The sequence below is a fragment of the Mesoplodon densirostris genome, chromosome 4 (genome assembly GCF_025265405.1).
Source record: "Mesoplodon densirostris isolate mMesDen1 chromosome 4, mMesDen1 primary haplotype, whole genome shotgun sequence".
Taxonomy (NCBI): domain Eukaryota; kingdom Metazoa; phylum Chordata; class Mammalia; order Artiodactyla; family Ziphiidae; genus Mesoplodon; species Mesoplodon densirostris.
Genome location: NC_082664.1, coordinates 73,460,817 through 73,482,185, shown reverse-complemented (window position 1 = coordinate 73,482,185; position 21,369 = coordinate 73,460,817). Strand labels below are relative to the sequence as shown.

General features: G+C 37.7%; 1 protein-coding gene across 2 annotated transcripts in view; it reads right to left on the bottom strand.

The window, feature by feature from the left end:
• The window catches only part of NOVA1 (NOVA alternative splicing regulator 1), a 145,647-nt gene extending 137,516 nt beyond the window's left edge, over positions 1–8,131 (bottom strand). For both annotated transcript variants that reach the window (XM_060098184.1, XM_060098183.1), the window contains exons 1-2: positions 7,201–8,131; positions 5,323–5,466 (exon numbers count right to left, since the gene is read on the bottom strand). In XM_060098184.1, the coding sequence (XP_059954167.1) occupies positions 5,323–5,466; positions 7,201–7,336 (280 nt within the window). In that variant the 5' untranslated portion in view covers positions 7,337–8,131. The remainder of the gene's footprint in view (positions 1–5,322; positions 5,467–7,200) is intronic.
• Positions 8,132–21,369: the final 13,238 nt, after the last annotated feature.

Below are 21,369 nucleotides of genomic sequence, written 5' to 3'. Positions count from 1 at the left end.
GTGACACTTCAGTCTCTGAGGGTCAGGTTAATTAAGCTCCATAGCAGCTGCAATGCAATGTGAGACACATACTGCTATGGTTCCCACCAATCCAGTCCAATTACCTGTAGTATTCCAGCACTGGACAAGTGACAACCAACCTCTTCTCTCTAGTCACTTGCTTCCACTGGTCTACCGATAAATGTTATAACAAACTAACCTCTTTTTGGAAAAGACTGCAAAGCTGAATGCACCTGCTGCAGGCTGCAATGATGAGTCCCAGAGAGATGTTTGTCAGTCAGATCTCTGCAGATGTTGTTTAACTTTATGCTAGAGCTTCATCCAAAGATGGAAATGAGATGGCAATCAAGTACAAATCTCCCACCCTCATCCCCCCAATTTTATTCTGAAAAGCTGCACTTGCTCATAAAAGTTATCCTTTAAAACACAGCTCCACGAAACTGGAAACAACTGAGACTAAACTCTAAGTAAAAAAAAAAAAAAATTATTAGGGGCTGAATTTTAGTTAACAAGTGGCATAACTGTGTTCAGCAAATGTTATTTGTAATATTTAAGAGCAAAAATTAATTTTCTTAAACCAGAGCAAAACAAAACAAAAGAACCGAACTATAAAAAGACATGTTTCTAACTGGTGGTTTCTTGCTCGGTTTTTAGTGATACCACATACTCCTTAGAGTTCCCAAGACACAGATCGTTTTTCCTTTGTATATTATACGAAACAACTTCAATACATAAATATTGAACTATTTCACCAACTGTGCTCACTATTTTCCAACTATTCCTGAAATCCTTTGGGGGTGATATTTGCAAGACAATGTTGTTAGATGTACTATATTACCTTACAATGTCACAAGTTTTAAATGACCTATTTTTCCAAAATCTAGAAGGCTTCAAATAGCAAATTTCAAAGTGACATTGTGCTATATAATTCATGAAAACACTAACACTGTAAAGCCATAACTTACTAAATCGATAACAGAAGATATAACATCTGGATGAAATTTAAAAAAGAATCAAATAAAATGAATAGCTAAGATTTTAATGCTAATTCAATCTTTCTAAAAAATTTCATACCACAAAACATTTGCTTTCATGGGTTAAGTATAAAAATTATAACTTTCAGAAAGTAAAATTTTAATATAGATTGTGCTATGCCAGTAACATTCCTTCATGTGTTGAGATTTCCTATTGCTTAAAATGAGAAATAAAGTATTAAAAATGCAGCAAATTTTCAGACAGATATTAATGTATAAGTGAAAGCTTATGGCTCCTCCCACAACTGAGGATACAGACAGACAAAACATAAAATAGCCCACAACCATAGGCAGTATAACAAACATAAATATTACAACTTTAATATTTAAAGAAAAACACATTATGTGTCAGCAACTCTTTGACAATACTAAAACCAAAGGTATAGCACAGTGTAATGACAGCTACCCTATTAAATTCAACAATGTTGGAAATTATACTTTATTTTCTACTTGTTACAATTATATTTACCTGCTAATTTTGCCTTAAAATATATGCCAGTAAATTTCTAAGATGCAAAGCATCTTAAATCAAAGAAAAGAGTATAGACTGCAACTTTCAGAAGCTATAACAAAAGTATTCACATTGTACTACCAATACAATAATACTCTTCCTTCAACAATGTAAACAAAAGTGATCTATTTCAAACTTCATAAACTCCTCTTATTTCCAAAAGAATTATCATTCTTACACAATCCCAACCCTAATGGTTAAATTCGCCACTGAATTTTCCCCATGTCAAAATTAAGGCAGTGTGGGGTATTTCCTTCACTAAAAGAAAATTTCACTTACATTCTGCTTTTTCATGATTTTTAAAGATTTCACATATAAATAGTATGTGATTTTTTAAAAAAGCATCACCCAAGTTGGACAGTGATAAATTAAGATACAATAAATCTAGGAATAATGAGCTCAAATTTTAATTTAAGGACCAAAAAAGGAAATAATTTATATTAAATGTGATCCAGTTTTATAGCCACAAGTATGAAAACAGTTTAAAACACACACAAATATATGCTAAGATTATAGAGAATTCCTGTTTGATATAATGAATATCTCCAGTGTCATATAATGGAATAAAATAGGTACACTATGAAATGTTCTAAAATCTAAGGCATACATGAAAATATTTATTTTATATATCCTTTACTATTCCCAATGAATAATGTATTCAATAAATTTTCCCAATTATCTACCTGAACCATTCATTAAATGATTTTAACAGATAAAATCAATCTTTTTATTAACAAAACCAAACACATCTTCAGATGCCAAATAAAGGAATAAAAGAATACTATCCTATTGCCATCCTGAAAATGCATACAGTAATGTATTTCCCAAAATGAGAAAGCTGTTTTTTAATTAAAAGGCATTAACTTTGGGTAACCTAATTATAAAAAGCATATATAAATAAATCAAATTAGGTTGCTTTAATCAAGTAAGAATAAAAGATATATTCAGAAACCACAGGTAATAAGTTAGTATTTTGTAAGATTTAGATTTTTAGTAATAGATAAATGAATTACACAGCACAGCAAAAAAATGAATCTACTTATCGATCTTTTTTTCCGATTACAGTAATTGATAAATGCACTTTACAATCCTCATCATACAATTTCCCCAAATTATTTTATTTTATATGACATGCTAAAATACACAATGTAATTAATATACAGTTCTATAAATTCTAAATTCACACCAAGTAATGTGCAAAAACTGTTTTCTTCATCTCAACCATAAATATTAAAAATTACTCAGAAAAGGAAGGTTGCTTAAGAGATTACTTAAGAAATGTCTGTACTCTGTAATATATACCCTGAAGAAAGTTTTTCTCAAATACACCAGTATTTTAAGTGAACCTTCTGAACACAATTGCATTGTTTTAAAACTTAGGTATTTGAGAAAATCCATTAAGTTATACAACTGAAGTGCACTTATCCCCAAATATTCTGTCTTACAAATAAGAAACAGAAAAATGCTTCATGAAATAAACATCGGCATATTCATTGTAATGGAATATGAGTCATAAGTACATATATGAAACACACAAAAAAGGGCTTTAATTACCGCATAATCCTACAAGAAAGTCCTCATAACTAGGCAGTATAAATCACAGCTTTATAATTTAGTTCATTTGAGATGAGCAAGGTAAGTATCTCTTAAATATATCTGAGTAAGAGAAGTTGAAAGTAGCTCAGAGGCTGCTATGTTGAAGAATACCAGGACCTCAGATAATTCCACAGGCTTATGGTCAAGTATGAACAGAAAGACCATTAAAGTCTGTCAGAAGAAGAGAGATGTATCTGTCTGAACAGGTAATAACCTAGCTAAAATCGTATTTACATACAAAGTGTTCAGAATTATTAAAGCTTCTTATAAATTACAGGGCTTTATTTCATCCTTACAATTGATTTCATAGTTTGTGACTGGTTTCCACCTGTTACAGGCAGAGTATAAGCCTTCTTTTATCCAGACATTTCAACTCACATTTGATCAGGTTACGTCACTACACACACAAAATTTTATTCAACGCATTCCAGTTTTCCATTTTTTCCAACGGATATTCTTGCTCTATATGAATAACATGCCTCAGAACTATAAATAAGCAATTTCAATGTAATAAGAAAAAAATACACAACTGTGGACTAAAAACAAAAGATCTAATTCTAGTTGCACCCTTTCCAATCCACTGAAAATACACTATAGTCAAATGAAAAGGCATTTAATTTACTATTTGGAATATCCTTGATAAACACCAATTTTCTGTAACATCCCTGCACATCTGATACCCTCATGTATAATGCAAAAAAAAGCTATTTCATTTTCATCTATTGACAGTGAATTTAATTTACCATTGCAGCTCTTTTCCTAGAACTATGACATTATTAATTCTGCAATCAAGCTCTTTTGAATGCTTTTATTTGCACTAAGGATTTTCACAATTCCACATTTTTCATCATAACATACCTTTTAAATATAAGAATGTGAATATGTCAGCAAACTTTTTTAATGCATAAGGAAAGTTTCAGAGACAAGGAAAGCCATCTACAAAACTACACTCACAGAAAACAAACTTTCATAGGACATATCTAATAGATTACACCTTAGTTTAATAAATGTAATGTTTACCAAACATACTACATTTAATTTACATAACTAAATGACAGTTCCAACCATTCTAAAACCTTCTTATGCAGTACAGTGGTCCACTTTCTACCACCAAGTGATTGGCTATGAAAAAGAAATCCTCCAAATGTTTTGCTTACATTCATACCAGATGTCTTTGCTGTACTAAAGAACTCTTAGTGAATTAGATCACTGAAAGCAAATCAGCTTTTCTTTCCTACCAAGAAAAAAAAATAAGCAGTGTCGGTCCCCTCAGCACTGAATAAATATTTTTTATGGCCATAAATATGAAATAACAAAAAAAAAATGGCAGAAGCTACATGTAGGTAAAAGCAAATCAATTAATGTTTTATCTAGGAGATACACAAACTTAAAATCCATATATTAAGTAGCAAAATGATTTTAAAAAGATAAAGATAAATGCACAGAACTATAAACAGTTTAAATTTAAAAAACACACTGAAAAGTAAAAAAAAAAAATTATACCACCTAGGAAACTTGCCATATTCCATTGGGTTACAGTACCTACAGTACCACACAAACTGTTAACATATTTTGATCAAATACAGCTCTTAAGTAACACAAATTTTGAAGCATTATTTTACTTCTTACATAATAATATATTTCCTTGTCACAGTTATATTAAAAACACAATATTTTAAAAATCTGAAGAGGCAGCACTTGTCCTCTTCACTCCAGGGCCAACAAACAAAGCAATGAAGCAGAAAGAGGTACATAATGGATTTAGAAAGTAAATGGTCCATTCTTTAAGAAGCCTTTCTACCTCCTCTTCTGAATTCACTCTAGACTAATTGTCATTACAATTATTTCTGAAAACTTCACAAGAACCCTATTTCCTGATGCCAGCTGTCTAGTTTCTATCTTTAAATTTTAGAGTTTTTTTCCCTAATTAGAAAGAAGTATTTAGAAATACCCAGAAGATTCATCTCAAAATTGGTCTACATCATAGACAGAATATCAATTACAGAAACAAAACATAACCAAGAGTGAAAATACTCTTAAAATTTTTCCACAAATGCTCTAATACATCAAATAAATAAATAGTCTACACTATTAAGAATTCTTTCAATACAGCACACAACACAGGTAGATCTTTTATTTCCTTGGGGATTTATCAAACAATCTCTTCACCATTGCACCTACCTGGGTAAAAATCTTTGGACTTAGACAGCTTGATGGTGGCTCCAGTTTCTTTTTGCAACTGAACAATTGTCTGTCCTCCCTTCCCAATTATAGATCCAGCAGCATAACTAGGTATGAGAACCTTTAGAAAATACTGGCCGTCTTCTGAAAAATGCAAGGAAATATACTTCGTTAACACAATAATTTTAAACTTTGTATCCTCCCTCCACCCTCAAGAGAGAAAAAGAGCGATTAAAACATTGGGCATATAGCTGCAGGAAATATGGGGTTAATTTTTTTTTTAAGAATGAAAATAAGCCAATTACACTGAAAAATAAACATGTACGAAATGTTTCCCATTCTGTAGAATTTATACTTTCAAACTTGGAATTAAAATCTAAACATGTTCTATTATTTTGCAGCACTGTAGAAACTGATGACTAAATTCCAGTTGTTATTCCAAACATGGAAGTCTTCCAATTCTATCTGTAGTTACTATGGTAAAACAAAATGAACTGACCCTTTAACAAACCTTCAGAGATTTATACCATGACAAACCTTAACTTAACATATTGCAAAATAAATAAATAAAAGGACAGTAAATAGTGATGAGCTATATTTGTTTAACATGAGCAAACACTTAAGGACTACAATTAGCCATTGCCTATATCCTACCTAAAGTATGCAAAACAACCATTCTCCTACCAAATAATCCACCCAAACTGTAGGGTATATTCCAAGCCTTCAATAACTGCCAGGAAATAACTCAAAGTGATGTGGACTGGCAAATCTAACTAATCCTGGAGTATTTCTTTAGCACTCCTTAGTCTACTATGATCTCGTTTAAGCTCATTAATTAAAGGACCTTAAGAAGAATTTTGCCAATACTAAAAAGCTTAGGAGTCATTTACATCAAATACACTTAAAAGTGACCAGATAATGTTCCTTCTCCAAAAGAATCACAATTATTAAAACGAAGGGGGTAGATGAACCAAGAAAGATTGAAATGTTTTAAAAAATAAAGCCAACTCCATAAACTTTAATTTCCGTCAAACTGATCATGTCTTAAATAGGAAACACCCCGGTAAATCCAGCTTCCTTATGTGAATGAACGTTCCAAATTTTTCGAGTGTGCCATTCGCAAGACCCCCATCCGTCTCTAATGTACGTGCTGTAGATAAATTCACCTCTGCCTCGATGCATTGGGTGCATTGTTAAGATGACTCCAGTGCAAATGAAGAAGCGATACCGGTCCCGTTAAAACTCATCTTCCCAAGAAGCGCAGGATGTTAACTAACAAGTCAGAGTACCAGACACCCCCACCCTCGTATGCACACCCCTTAAGACAAATCAGTGAAATATTTGCACCGACAATGTAAGTGCGGTAAGAGTATGCACTCTTCCAGATTTTGCATACTACTTGTGGCCCAAACCAAGGGGATGAAGAGAGCAAAACTCTCCGGTGCCCCAATCATTTGCTCTCCGCTACCCAAGTGCCATTTATTTATTTATTTAATCAGACTGTTAAATGCAGCGCGCATCTTCGGGCGGCCATCACTTCACTCGGGGTCATCCTCCTCCTCCTTAACGGACCCCCTTGCCCAGGTCTAGGATATTTAAATGGTCAGCCTTTCGACCGATTAAATGGAAAGATAGGTCTATTCCGAAAAACCGGTCGCCATTTTGATGAATGATAAACATAGAAATGGAAATGTGTCGGGGCCGGCGAGATGCGGGGCAGGTGCAGGGGAGGGGGCGCGAGGCAGGGCGCGGGAGCCGCCGGGTTCGGGCTGGAGGTGTCCGGGCCGCGGGAGGGAGGGAGGGAGGGCGGCGGGAGGGAGGGAGGCAGGGGCGGGCGGCGGGGGATGGGGCCAGCGGGGAGGTGGAAGCGATACCCACCGCCCGTATTGGTCCTCTTGGTGCTGCCGGCTTCAGGGGGGGCTTCCAGCGGCCTTTTCCGCGAGTCCGGCGGGTCCAGGTCTATGGGAACCCCAGTGTGGGTCCCGTTCTGCTGGATGGGAGCTGCCGCCATCATGTTTGCAGTTCCTGCCGCTTCTACGGGGAGAAGGTTCTCCCTTTTGTTTTGGCTTTTTCTTTTCTTTCTTTTTTTTGCTTTTTTTTTTTTTTTTTTTTTTGCTTTTGGGGTTTCTTAAGGTTGTTTTGTTTTTGTTTTTTTTAATCGGATCAATAGAAATCTCTTTAGGAAAAAAAAGCAATGTTGCTGGTTTGTTCTCACTGGGGAGGGGGCAGGGCTGAGGAGCAGCTGCAGTGCAGTGTCAGAAAGGAGACAGGGGAATGGAGGGGGTGTGAGAGACGGAGGGTGAAAGAAGGAGAAGAAAGGAGAGAGGGGGAGAGAGTGGAGAAGGGAGAGGGGCGAGTGAATGAGCGGGAGGAGGGGAGCGGGGAGGACGGGCAGAGGGAGTGGGAGAGCGCGAGGGCTGGCGGGGCGCAGGGAGAAGCCGAGGAGGAGGGGAGAGTGAGGGAAAGAGTGAATGAGCAGGAGGAGGGGAAAGAGGTGGACGCGGAGAGAAGAGCGAGCGGCGGAGGAGGGCAGGAGCCGGGAAGGAGCGCGGCGGTCCCCGCGCCGCGCTAGCGCTGCGCTCGCTCCCGCTGCTGGTGCTGCCGCCGCCGCCGCCGGAGCGGTTCTGCCGTTGCCTGGGCTGCTCGGCGCTGCTGCTGCTGCTGCTGCCGCCCGGTCTCGCTCATTATTTCTCCCGCTTGTTGGGGGGGGGGGGGTGGCGGGGAGGGAGGGGGATGGCTGCGAGGGGAGGGTAGTGAGGGGTTGAGTTCGCAGACTCCCACACACTTCAAGCTCGGGTCCCTGCCTCTCAGCAGCGCCGCCGCCGCCGCCGCCTCCCAACGCCGAAGTCTCAGCCTGCGGGGGCGGGGGCGGGGGGGGGCCAGTGCGGGGGGCGAGAGTGTGCGTGTCTGCGCGGGAGTGAGCGCGCGCGGGCTGAGAGCGTGCGCGGGGGCGCGCGCCGGCGGCGGGGGCGGGGACGGGGGCCGGGGCGCTCCTGTGGGAAGGGAGGGGGTGAAAGGTCACGGGTCCCCGGCAACACGGCTCAGGCAAACGTAAGCGGCTAGTCGCAGAAACCGAGGGGTCCAAGAAACCCGCTAGGCTGGAAGGCGGGAAGTAGATATTACTGACAGCCGTGCCAGCCAATAATATGGAAACGTGAGAAAGGCTCTTCAGGCCCCTTCCCAATCGGGAAACTTGGGTATGAGAGGGAATGAAGGGGCGGGGTGGGATCTCTCTCCAGCCCGGACTTGAGCGGCGACAATTTTGGTTAGTCTGAGAAGGGCATTCGAGTGACCGTTGACAAAGGGTGGGACAGCGTCAAGGCTGAGGAAAAAACCTTAACTGTATGCTTCCAGGACTTCTAGCTGGGTACATCAGTCTTTATTTTTAAGAGTTGGGTAAAAGACATTAGTTAGCATCTCACTCAAGGGCGGTTCTACGGGAGATTTCATCAAAAGAGTATTACTCGCACTGTGTGACTTCGTTAGGGAACTTAAAGTGTCACTGGCTGCCTTAAATCCTTTCGGAAACAAGCCAGCATATAAATAAATAAAGCTAGGTATGGGTATCCCCTTCACGAGGCGCCGAGAAGCGGACTAAAGACAGGCAACAGCTGAGTGTGTATCCAAAACTAAACACTGAACGAACTATGAACATACGAGTAAAATTCAGTGCAATGTGCACAGCTTATGATTATACAGATCTTGTATATATAACGAACCTGAACCACGACCTAGAACACTACAGGAAAAAAAATATGTGTTTGGAGTAGACGCTGAAAGTCTGAAAAGACTCCGTTTACAGATGAGTAAACTGACTCAGTAAAGTATTTTGCTCAAGGTCATCCATCAAGTTAGTAGTTTAATTAAATCAGTGTGCTAGGAGGCAGTGATAGTGGAAAAGCACGGGCTTTGGAATCCAAAATCTTGGTTTCAAGTCCTTGCGGGCATATTCTAAAAGTATGTCTCGGGCAATCCCTTAACATGTTGTTATATGTATTAAGTGCTTACCGTGTGCCAGGCAATCCGCTTCACCTGTGGTGCTTTTTACATGCTGTATATCCTGTAGTTATTACTGTCCCCACTTTATGAGGCAGTTTGGGTTTAGAGATTTTAATAATTTTCCCGAAGTCACACTGGTGTAAACACTGTCGTAATAATTCAAACTGAGGTCGTCTTGATTACAAAGTCTGTCCTCTTGAATACTGCAGTACACTGGAGCCTCAGGTTCCCTCCCACTTAAAAAAGGGGACCTCAACTCTACCTCCCGAAATTCTTGAGTCAAATGAGATAATGTCATGGCGATGTATTGTAAGATGTAAAAACGTATGAACATATTCACTAGATTTCTAGAACAAAGATGCTCCTTCCCTATACATTTCTACAACAGCATTTCAACATGAAAATGGCTTTAGTATTAAGCTAGCATAGAAAGAAATTCACTGGAATTCTGTAGTATTCTAACCAAGAATACTTACATAGCTGAGGCAGTAACCTCAGAATAATAGGATAAAATTTAATTCCTGGTAGATAGAGAAGGGAATGGAAAAGAATACTAACTCTACTCTTAGTGTGCTTTATTGGAAGGAGCATCTAGGAGGCATTGGGATTTCTGGTGCCTTTAAGTAATGAAAGCTGACACTCTGCTGAATGAGGAAGAGAATAACGTTTATTTGGGAATAAAAATTCATCTGGAATATGAAAAACACATTTGCCTCAAGTCAGGGAAGAAGATAAGCTGAGAGCTGAAAGAAAGGGAAAGCAGGTAAGTTAGTACATATTGGTAAAGGTCTGTGAACCGAAGTTCAGAATTCTGATCTGATGTATGATGTAATAGGAAACCACAATGTAGCCTTCATGACCAAATATAAAGAGGATTTTTACATGGAATTGGATTTTTTTTTAAAAAGGGGGAAGCTGTGATGAGAAAAAACGAGGTTTGAAATAAGTCTGTGGTAGTCAAGATAGAGAAAAGGCTGATGCCAGACCTTGTACAAAGTAGTCTGTGAAAAATATGTAAGGACATATTTTTCATAAATGAAAAATTAGAAAAGGGCTGTGATTTGCAACTAGATTGTTTTGAAACCTAAAAGACGACGGACAAAAATAATTCAAAGACAAAGATAGTTCAAAGCTATATTACATTAAAGCCTGGGCAAAGTACTCAATAGAATGTAGTTTTAAATTGGGGAAAGACTAAGTTTTAGAACTGGAAAACCTGAGGTTCACAAATTTCTAAAAATAAGTAAACTATTTCTAAAATAGTTTAGAAAATATTTGTCATTGCCATGTGTGAGTTAGATTCAAAATGAGCCTTCTAAATTAAATTGCCTTATACACATAAGCTTACTGAAATAGTCATTGCACTGTATTCTTATGGTATTTATTTGACCTTCTCTTATTCCTTCTTTAGACTTAATATTTAAATACTATTCACCACTACATGGGACCCAGAAGCAGAAGATAAGATTTTTAATATGATAGTATACCTAATAGTAACCAAGCTATAATATGCCAGCAATTACAGAGACTATCCTAAGCCTCTGACCTGGTCAAACATCTATGGATCAGTCAGCTCTGAGCTGATTTGGCCAATGAAGATTATCAGAGAATACATTCCAATTAAGACTCTATTTCCTAGTATATTTCATTGTCTTTTGAAAAAAAATTATACTTCTCCATTTCTCACTGCATATACCTCTACCATTCTGATTAAACAGATAAACATTTTACCTGTTGTCTTCTGCATTTGTACCAGCTAATAAAACAAGAAAAAAAAGGTAAAGCAGCTCCCAGTTCATTAATAAGCTGCTATACAGCATGCTATATTATTATTACAGCATGCTATACATCTTACGCTACAAATAAACTGAATGAACTTTTCAAAAAATATAATAGAAACACTTGACCTTTTAATTCTTTGAAAAGAAATCGTTTATTTTTTAATTAACCAAGCAATTGGCACTGCAAATTTAATAATATTTTAACACCTTGACACAATAGAATTTGTGTGCTTTTCCTTGCCAATTAGTTGATGACTTATGAACATAAGCAACTATGACAGAAAATGATATTAATCTGAAGAACAAAATCCCCAGTCTTTATTGGCTTTCATTAGGTATTCTTTTCCTTCCTAAATTTTAGTCTGAGTAACCAAAGATAATATATTTTCAGTAATAATGATTGGCTTTCTAGAGAAAGCACAGATAGTTGATATCCACAAATATCCCCAAACCTATTTTCTTTGTCTCCATGCTCCTACCTGTCCTAAAATCAGTTCTGTTACTAAACAACATAAATACTGAGTGTTTCTCTGCAGCCTGTGCTTTGGGAATATATTTTCTGAGTTTATGTTCTATTAGAAGCAGATCCTGAGTTAAGCATTCAAGTGCAAGTAGTTTATTTTGGAAGTGATTTCAGGAAACACAGTAGCATCTTGGGGAAGTGAGACAGGGAATGGAAGGGAGGCAATGAAGGGTGTGAATTCCCAGGCAAATTATCACTGTGAGCAAACAGAGCTTAATCTCACTGGGATTTCCTGGAAAACCATTTAAAATAGTAGCCTTAGAATTATCGCACCCGGGCCTCCCTGGTGGCGCAGTGGTTAAAGAGTCCGCCTGCCGATGCAGGGGATACGGGTTCGTGCCCCGGTCTGGGAGGATCCCATATGCCGCGGAGCGGCTGGGCCCGTGAGCCATGGCCGCTGGGCCTGCGCATCCGGAGCCTGTGCTCCGCAACGGGAGAGGCCACAACAGTGAGAGGCCCGCATACCGCAAAAAGAAAAAAAAAAAAAAAAAAAAAAAAGAATTATCGCACCCAAAGCGTGGGAAAACAGGTATAAATATACACCACCTCCCTTTAGTCATTGGTTGAGGTCTATTCAATACATGCTGGCCAATCTTCCAACTGCTAGAGCTGCATCTTTTTCTGAGGACTTTCTATGGAGGCTGGAGGCTGTTCTGCCCTTACAGAGGCTGGAAATGCTGTGGAATATCCCCCACCAATATGGAAAATCAGGCCGGTGTGCTCTGAAATGGTAGACAAGGAGACATGGGTAGGGCAGTAACAGTTTGCTACTAGTATCAAAATGAAATTAGGAAAAAGGAAAATGAGAAGCCTGTTACTGCAAAGTACTGTTGGGAAAGATCAAATGACTATGAAAAAATTTGGAAAGCTTAAAGTACTAAAAAGAGTTTTACAGTTTTCACAATCCAAATATTGTAACCAAGCATAGATTGTCAACAGCCCAACTAATTTTTTCTGTTTTTAAAAACCACGTTTTTAGTTTTTTAGACAGAGAGAACCAATATACCTATTCTGATCCTTTTTTCACTCAATGCAACACAAAGAAAATAGGAGCAAATACATACCAAAAAGTATATCACCTAATCCTATATCCCAGGCCTTATATAACAAGTTCTATAAATAGACATTGATTAGAAATATTTTTCTAAGATTATACTTCTTAAAAAATGATTTATTGGGGCCTCCCTGGTGGCGCAGTGGTTGAGAGTCCGCCTGCCGATGCAGGGGATACGGGTTCGTGCCCCGGTCTGGGAGGATCCCATATGCCACGGAGCGGCTGGGCCCGTGAGCCATGGCCGCTGGGCCTGCGCATCCGGAGCCTGTGCTCCGCAACGGGAGAGGCCACAACAGTGAGAGGCCCGCATACCGCAAAAAAGAAAAAAAAAAAAAAAAAATGATTTATTGAAACTTATCATCTCAAAAATTCAAACAGCTTTTATGTTTATGTATCTAATAATATAAATTCACCGTCATGGATATGTTTATGAAACAGTCTATGAAAGCTCACACTAATTTATATAGAGACATAAATGTGTTATTAGCATTATTCCAAAAAGTCCCCAAACCTCAATATTCCAGTTGCAAATGTGTCATCCTAATAGATAATGAGATATGTTAATATTATAAAAAATCCTAATTTCTTTATCATTGGGTATATTATGAAATGCATGTTTAGACAATAACACTTTCCACAGTGTGATAAAAAGAGCCTTGTGATAATTGGAACATGGATATGTAAAAGGTTAACCTTAGGGGAACCTGGGGGAAGGTATTGGGGAACTTCTATCTTCGCAACTCTTCTTTAAGACTAAACTTATTTTATTTTATTTATTTATTTATTTATTTATTTAAAGAAGATGTTGGGGGTAGGAGTTTATTAATTAATTAATTTATTTATTTTTGCTGTGTTGGGTCTTCGTTTCTGTGCGAGGGCTTTCTCCAGTTGTGGCAAGCGGGGGGCCACTCCTCATCACGGTGCGTGGGCCTCTCACTATCGCGGCCTCTCTTGTTGCGGAGCACAGGCTACAGACGCGCAGGCTCAGTAGCCGTGGCTCACGGGCCCAGCTGCTCCGCGGCATGTGGGATCCTCCCAGACCAGGGCTCGAACCCGTGTGTCCTGCATTAGCAGGCAGGCTCTCAACCACTGCGCCACCAGGGAAGCCCTAAACTTATTTTAAAATAAAAATTAAACAACAAAAAGAACCTTGAACTGATAATCTGGTTCTGACTCTTAAACTTACTATCTTTGTTACCTACAGTAACTCATTTACCTGCTCTGAGTTTCAGTTTCCTCATCTATAAAATAGAATTGGAAAATGCTCTGTAAGTCTCCAAAAACAAATTTCTATATTAGTATGTTTGCTACCATTCATACAATCATACAAAGAAAATTATCAAAATCAAAGTACGTATTGTGTGCTTTAAGATGCATTTTAAAATCAGTTAATACACATTTTGAAGATGTTCTTTAGGTGCAATACAAAATAATATACCAAGGAAAACAATTTTGATACTATAAAGAATATATTTAATATATTTATGCCCTATATTTTTGCATTTAAAAATAGTAATTCACTAAAATCTATAGTTGAAAATATTTTCTTGAGACGATAATTCAAATTGTGAAGTTTCATCTTTTAAGCCATTTGGATGTGAAAAATTGCTGGGGTGAAAAAAGTAAATGATAAAGTTGTTAAGACAGAGCAAAAAAAAAAATAAGAATAAAAAGAGCTATAAAAGTAAACTAAAGAAGCAATAGTTGAGTAGTACTCATATGTTTTATCAACTAAGTTTAAATCACTTATCTGTTGCTTCCGTAAAATATCTTCAACTACACATACATTATATTTTATTCTGATAATGCCTAGAGTGATCCTGAGTCTTCATTTGACCAAGATGTTCTTGGCTTGTGCTAGATGTCCCAGAGCAATTATCAGTTACCCTCAGAATTTTCCCAATTTGGACAATAAATTATATGGTCACCCTAATAATACTCAAGAGCTTTGACTTTTTGTTTTAGCCCTGCCAGTTATAAACCATAAAGTCTTTTTTATTCATCAAATTCCTTTAAATGGCAACTTCCCCATATGTAATAGTAGAAATGTTTATCATAGGTCAATCATATATTACATTGTGGTGTAATAAATTAGCACATTCTCACATCCTCTACCCTCCATGATGTTTTATTCCCTATCTATACTTTTATTAGCTAGAGCTAAGACTAAAGATTAAGAACAGAGGTAGAAAGGAGTAGAATAGAATTTTTTAATGTATCTTTTCACATTTTAACATAGAATCTATCATTTTGATAGGATTACTCCTTCATTAGAAGGTACTGTATGTAACAAGATGAAGTGAATGAAGAAAATAATAAATGAGACATCATAAATATAATAAAATACAACTTCAAATGATAAACCACTGGACCCACAGATAGCATCAGGGAATTGCTTACATTATGGATTGTTCAGATTTCCTGTCTGTTTACTTCTTGCTGCTCAAATAAGCCATAGTCCTTCTTGACTTCCAAACAAGCTTTTAATGTTTCTGGAAAGCCTTCTTTCTATTTGCTATTTCCACTGTTTGTTATAGGTAAAATAATTTCAAGTTCTGTTTGTCTTATAACAGTGTTGTTTGTGTTCATAAGTACAAAAAAATTGACATCCTTATATATTTTTAAAAATTACATTACCGTACGCATCCCTAGATTCTGCCTTGCTATTTAATCTTTTTGTTTCACTATGTAAGCATTTCTGTGGTAGGTCAGAAGTGTTTAATTGACATCACGTAATTCTAAATTCTTTTATCCATGTGTCATTTCATATAACTAAGAGTATATAGAGCTTTCTTATTAAAACCTACATTTTATATATGGATGTTTATGTGCATATGGTATAGAAAGAGGGTATGTGAGCGAGTGTGTGTGTGTGTGTTTGTGTGTGTGTGTGTGTGATAGAAAGAGCGAGACAGAAGAGGCTGGATATTGCAGTTCTACCTATGTCTGTAGTGGGGTAGAAAAATTAGTAAATGCAAAATTTGCCTTTACTTAGACTTTTTTTCCCAATGTTAAGTATTTGAGAGCTTTTAATTTTTTTATTTTACCTTCTTATTATGGAAAATTTGAAATGTATCCAAAAGGAGATAAAATAGTATAATGAATCCCATGTACCATACAACCTACCTTCAAAACTGTAAACTCATGACCAATATTGTTTCATTTATAACCTGTCCCTTGGGATAATTTGAAGCAAACTCTAACTATCATACCATTTTTATTCTGAAAATATTATAGGCTTTTTAAAATATCTAAAATATCATCATTACATTGAAAATAATTGACACAAACTTCTTAATATTGTCCAATATCTGGTCTGTGTTTAAATTCCCTCAATAGTCTTAAAAAGTTTTTAACATTTTGTTTAAACCTCAACCCAGATAAATATACTGTTCATGTCTCTCAAATCTCTTTTAATCTCTATCAGTCAGGTTTCAACCAGAGAAGCAGACCACTAGCATGTATACTTTTTAAATTTATACACACGCACACACACACACACACACACACACACACACACACATGGGTATGTATACATGCACACACATATATAGATATAGGTACCGTCTAGATACATAGTGATAATAAGGGAATTGACTCTGGTTAAGCAAGCCCAAAGCCCATAGATGGGCAGTCAGGAAGGAAGGACACAGAGGGAAAAGAGAACAATTGCAGGCCCAACTGTGCTTGGAGTCTCAGATTTTCAGAGACATGGTTGCTTTAATGACTACCACCTGATTTTCAGGTCCACCCAGAATAACCTCCCTTTTGATTAACTCAAAACTGGAACTTTAATTGCATCTCAAAATTCCTTCACAGCAGAACGTATTGTTTGATTGAATAACTAGGAGAGGTTTTATGTATGCAACAAAATGTCTGCTGCCTCCCTTCTGTTCTCCAACTCTCACAAGAGACTATCCCTTGTAGACCACTCTAACTAGAAATATACTAGACTGTCGTCATATCACACAGCCATCACAGGCCACTGTTTGTCAACTTCTCACCCATATACATCTCTTTAAACCATATTTAATCACCAAATAAAGACAATATTAAAATCATACTTCTGACTAACATAATGAACTTAATGACATGATAGAATGAGCTATCCCACGTAAAACTGAAAAATGCTAACCCTTTCCCCAGGAGAGGATACAAAATCTTCAGGTGATGTTCACACGTCTCCTGTGATATGCTATAAGTTAAATATTGAAATAAAAAGTTAATTGTTATTAACACATGTTACATGATAAGAGGATGACAGAGGTAATAAAACAAAACTTTTTAATACATATACAAATATTCGCATGAAAATAATAAAGAAATACTCATAATGATTATTGTCTTCCTTTCTGCAAATGGTCACATTATCATAGCTGGTATTTCTTCCTCTACCTTCTTTCATTTCCTTCTTCCACTACTCTTTCCATATTCCCTTTGCCCTCAGCAAGCACCTCAGCTGGTTGTGGTTCTTTGCCAAGTGGGATGACCCAAACCTTAATTTCTAAAGGATCTGGGCTGTTAGAAATCCTACCTGAATGGAGTTGTCATAGTTTTCCACTGACTTTAATCAAAGTACATAGGAATACAAAGAGATGCCCTAGGGCAGGGGTCCGCAGCCTCCGGGCTGCGGACCATACCAGTCCGTGGCCTGTTAGGAACCGGGCCTAACAGCAGGAGGCGAGCAGTGAGCGAGCAATCTTCATCTGCCGCTCCCCGTCGCTGCCCATCGCTGGCATTACCGCTTGAACCATTCCCCAACCCTGCCCTATCCGTGGAAAAATTGTCTTCCATGAAACCAGTCCCTGGTGCCAAAAAGGTTGGGGACTGCTGCCCTAGGGAATCTCCTGTATTTCAGACAGAATCTACTTTAGCCTCATTGTGCAATAGCACCCTATTTTCCTTGATAGCCAGGACTGATCACTGCAGCCAGCATAATAACTCCTTTCTTTTTCTGTTGATTCAGAGGCTTGAAGAGCCTACAGTGGCCAGATGGCAGCCACTTCCATTTCAATGGAATATTTATTGTGTCCCGTGGGGGAATGCATTCCTTGTTTTGAAACTATGACCTCTAGGCCAACATACCCTAAAGTCATGGGAATGGGAAAGAAACATTTTGCTAGCCAAGATGACTAGAGGCAATGTGAGAGGAGCGGCTCTCATTTCCAGCTCTTGGATTTACAGTGTAAGGATTTGTAAATCCTGGTGATGGGAGAAATAGCACCATATGTTAGAGGCTGATTTAAAGCATTGAGCACATCCTAGAGGACATTGTCTCAATCTCACAAGGTATTGCCACCTACCTGGCACCATAACTGAGTCATCAAAAGAGCAATCCACAGTCATGGAATACCATGAGTAGGAGCTCACTGTCACACAGTATAAAATTTTCATAATATAGCAAGATCCTTTCTCAAGGTCCCCTTCTAGGATTTGTAAATTGATTCAGGTCTAGAATTTGATTCAGGGGCCATGACTCTATTTTGGTGATTCAGATCAGACTTCTGATCACTAAACTTAGAATTTTCCATTTATACAGATCAAGTAAAAGTTAAAGAGGCTTCCCGTCTCCGATGTTGAAGTTTTCATCTCTGAAAGTTAATTTTGGGTCTTTTTTATATCTTCCAAGAATCCACTTAGTATGTTGAATAAATCCTGTAGATTCTTGAATATATGGGAGACAGTTACAATAATTGTTTTAATATCTTTATTGATTCTATCCTTTGTCATTTCTGATATATTTTTTTAATTGAGCTCCACGCTTACTTTTTTAAAAAATTAATTATTTATTTTTGGCTGTGTTGGGTCTTCATTACTGTGTGCGGGCTTCCTCTAGTGGCGGCGAACGGGGGCTACTTTTCGTTGCGGTCTGCAGGCTTCTCATTGCAGCGGTGTCTCTTATTGCAGAGCACAGGCTCTAGGCACACGGGCTTCAGTAGATGTGGCATGCAGACTCAGTAGTTGTGGCTCTCGGGCTCTAGGGTGCAGGTTCAGTAGTTGTGGTGCATGGGCTTAGTTGCTCCGTGGCATGTGGGATCTTCCTGGACCAGGGCTCAAAACCGCGTCCCCTGCATTGGCAGGCAGATTCTTAACCACTGAGCCACCAGGGAAGTCCCTCTGATACGGTTTTGGTTGTTTGCTTTTTCTCTTCAATATGAATCATATTGTCCCACCTTTCTACATGTCTGGTTGTTTTTACGGTATGTCAGGCATTGTTAACTTTACATTGTATGCTGGATATTTTTGTGTTTCTACAAATATTCTTGACCTTTATTCTTTAATGTGGCTTCTGGAAACAGTTTGATATTTGCGGGTCTTGCTTTAAGCTTATAAAATGGGGTGAGGTCACCTTATAATCCAGGGCTAATCTTGCCCCACAACTGAGGCAAAACTCTCTTAGTACTCTAGCAGAGTGAATTATGAGGTTTTCCATTTTGAGTAGAGGGAACAGGAAATATTTCTAGCTCTGAGTGAGCACCAAGTACTGTTACCTCTAATCTTTAGGTAGTTTCCTCCAGTGCATGAGATGACTGGTACTCAGCTGAAGACTCACAGGGACCCATTCATATGTCCAAAGTTTTATCTCTGTGAAGCTCTTTTCTCTTGGCAATGTGACACTCTGTGAACTTTAGCCACCCTGTTTGGGGTTTCTCAAAAAAGCTAAATATGGAATTCCTATATAACCCAGAAATTCCACTCATAGGTTACATACTTACCCAAAAGAATTGAAAACAGGTTTCAAACAAATACTTCTATTTTTTTCAGTGTTTATTGGAGTATAGTTGATTTACAGTGTTGTGTTAGTTTCAGGTGTACAGCAAAGTGAATTAGTTATACATATACAAGTGTCCACTCTTTTTTATAATCTTTTCCCATGTAGGTCATTACAGAATATTGAGTAGAGTTCCCTGTGCTATACAGTAGGTCCTTATTAGTTATCTATTTTATATATAGTTATGTGTATATATCAATCCCAATCTCCCAATTTATCCCTCCCCCTTCCCCCCCCAGTAACCATAAGTTCAAACAAATACTTTTACATGAATGCTAATAGGAAGCATTATTCACAGTAGCCAAACACTGGAAGCAACTCAAATCTCCATCAACTAATGAAGGGATAAAATACATGGTATAGTCATACAATAGAATATTACTTAACCATAAAAAGAAGTGAAGTACTTACACATGCTACAATGGAGATGAACCTCAAAGAGATTATACTAAAAATATAATAAACATGTTCTCATTTAACATAAAGTATATAGCCTATATGTTTGATGAGAACATGTTTATTGTATTTATCTGGCTATTCTACAATGATAGAAGGAAGAATATGCACACATACACCCCCCACACACATACCTCTCACACACAGTATACTTCTGTTTAGCTTTTAATTCCTGTCAAAAATATTATTTAATAAAAAGTAAAGGGCTTCCCTGGTGGCGCAGTGGTTAAGAATCCACCTGCCAATGCAGGGGACACGGGTTCGAGCCCTGGTCCGGGAAGACCCCACATGCCGCAGAGCAACCAGGCCCATGCACCACAACTGCTGAGCCTGTGTTCTAGGGCACGCGAGCCACAACTACTGAAGCCCGTGCACCTAGAGCCCGTGCTCCACAACAAGAGAAGCCACCGTGATGAGAAGCCCACACAATGCAACGAAGAGTGGCCCCTGTTCACCGCAACTAGAGAAAGCCCACGCACAGCAACGAAGACCCAACACAGCCAAAAATAAATAGATAAATAATTTTTTTTTAATTTCTGCTTAATGATAACTCCATCTTACTTATTTAAAAAAATAAATAAAAAATAAAAATAAAAAGTATATCACAGTTCCGTTCAGAAATTATGCATTTTACACTGGTCATAGCCTTTATAATCATCTTTGGAAAAATGTATGTTCAACTACTTTTCCCAGTTTTAAATTGGGTTATCTTTTTGTTGTTCAGTAGTAGATGTTCTTTATATATTCTGGATACTAGTCCTTTATCTGATACATGATTTGCAAATATTTTCTCCCATTTTGTAACTTGTCTTCATTTTATTGATACTGTGCTTTGATACACAAAAGGTTTAAATTTTGATGAAGTCCAACTTATCTATTTTTTCTTGTTTCTTCTTTTGGTGTCATTTCTAAGAATTCATTGCAAATTTAAAGTCATGAAGATTTACTCCTATGTTTTCTTCTAGGAGTTTTATGGTTTTAGCTCTTATATTTAGGCTACTGATCCATTTTGAGTTAATTTTGTATATGGTATAAGACAGGGTTCCAACTTCATTCTTTTTTGTGTGGAAATCCAGTGTCCCAGCACAATGTTAACTATGCCTGTCATGTATCATGGAAGGTATCAGAAGCCAGAGGGTTATAGTTATAACTTCCCAATGACCTAAATATTAACAATACTCTATTTCTTAATTAAAATTTAGGTAAGTCTATTTATTGTTACCTGAGAAGGAGGTAAAGAAGGAGGACAAACATAAGGAAGGAGATGATAAGATTCTCTTTTAGATTGAATATAGTTATCAATATCCCTATCAATAGTATGTTACAGAGCCTTCAAAATGCCTGGGTACTCACACACTAACTAGGATTATGATATATAATTTTATATACTCTCTACATCCTCCATTCTCCAGAAGCCCTACTACCCCCATGACAGAAAAACCTGTGGTGCTAAAGGGTAAAT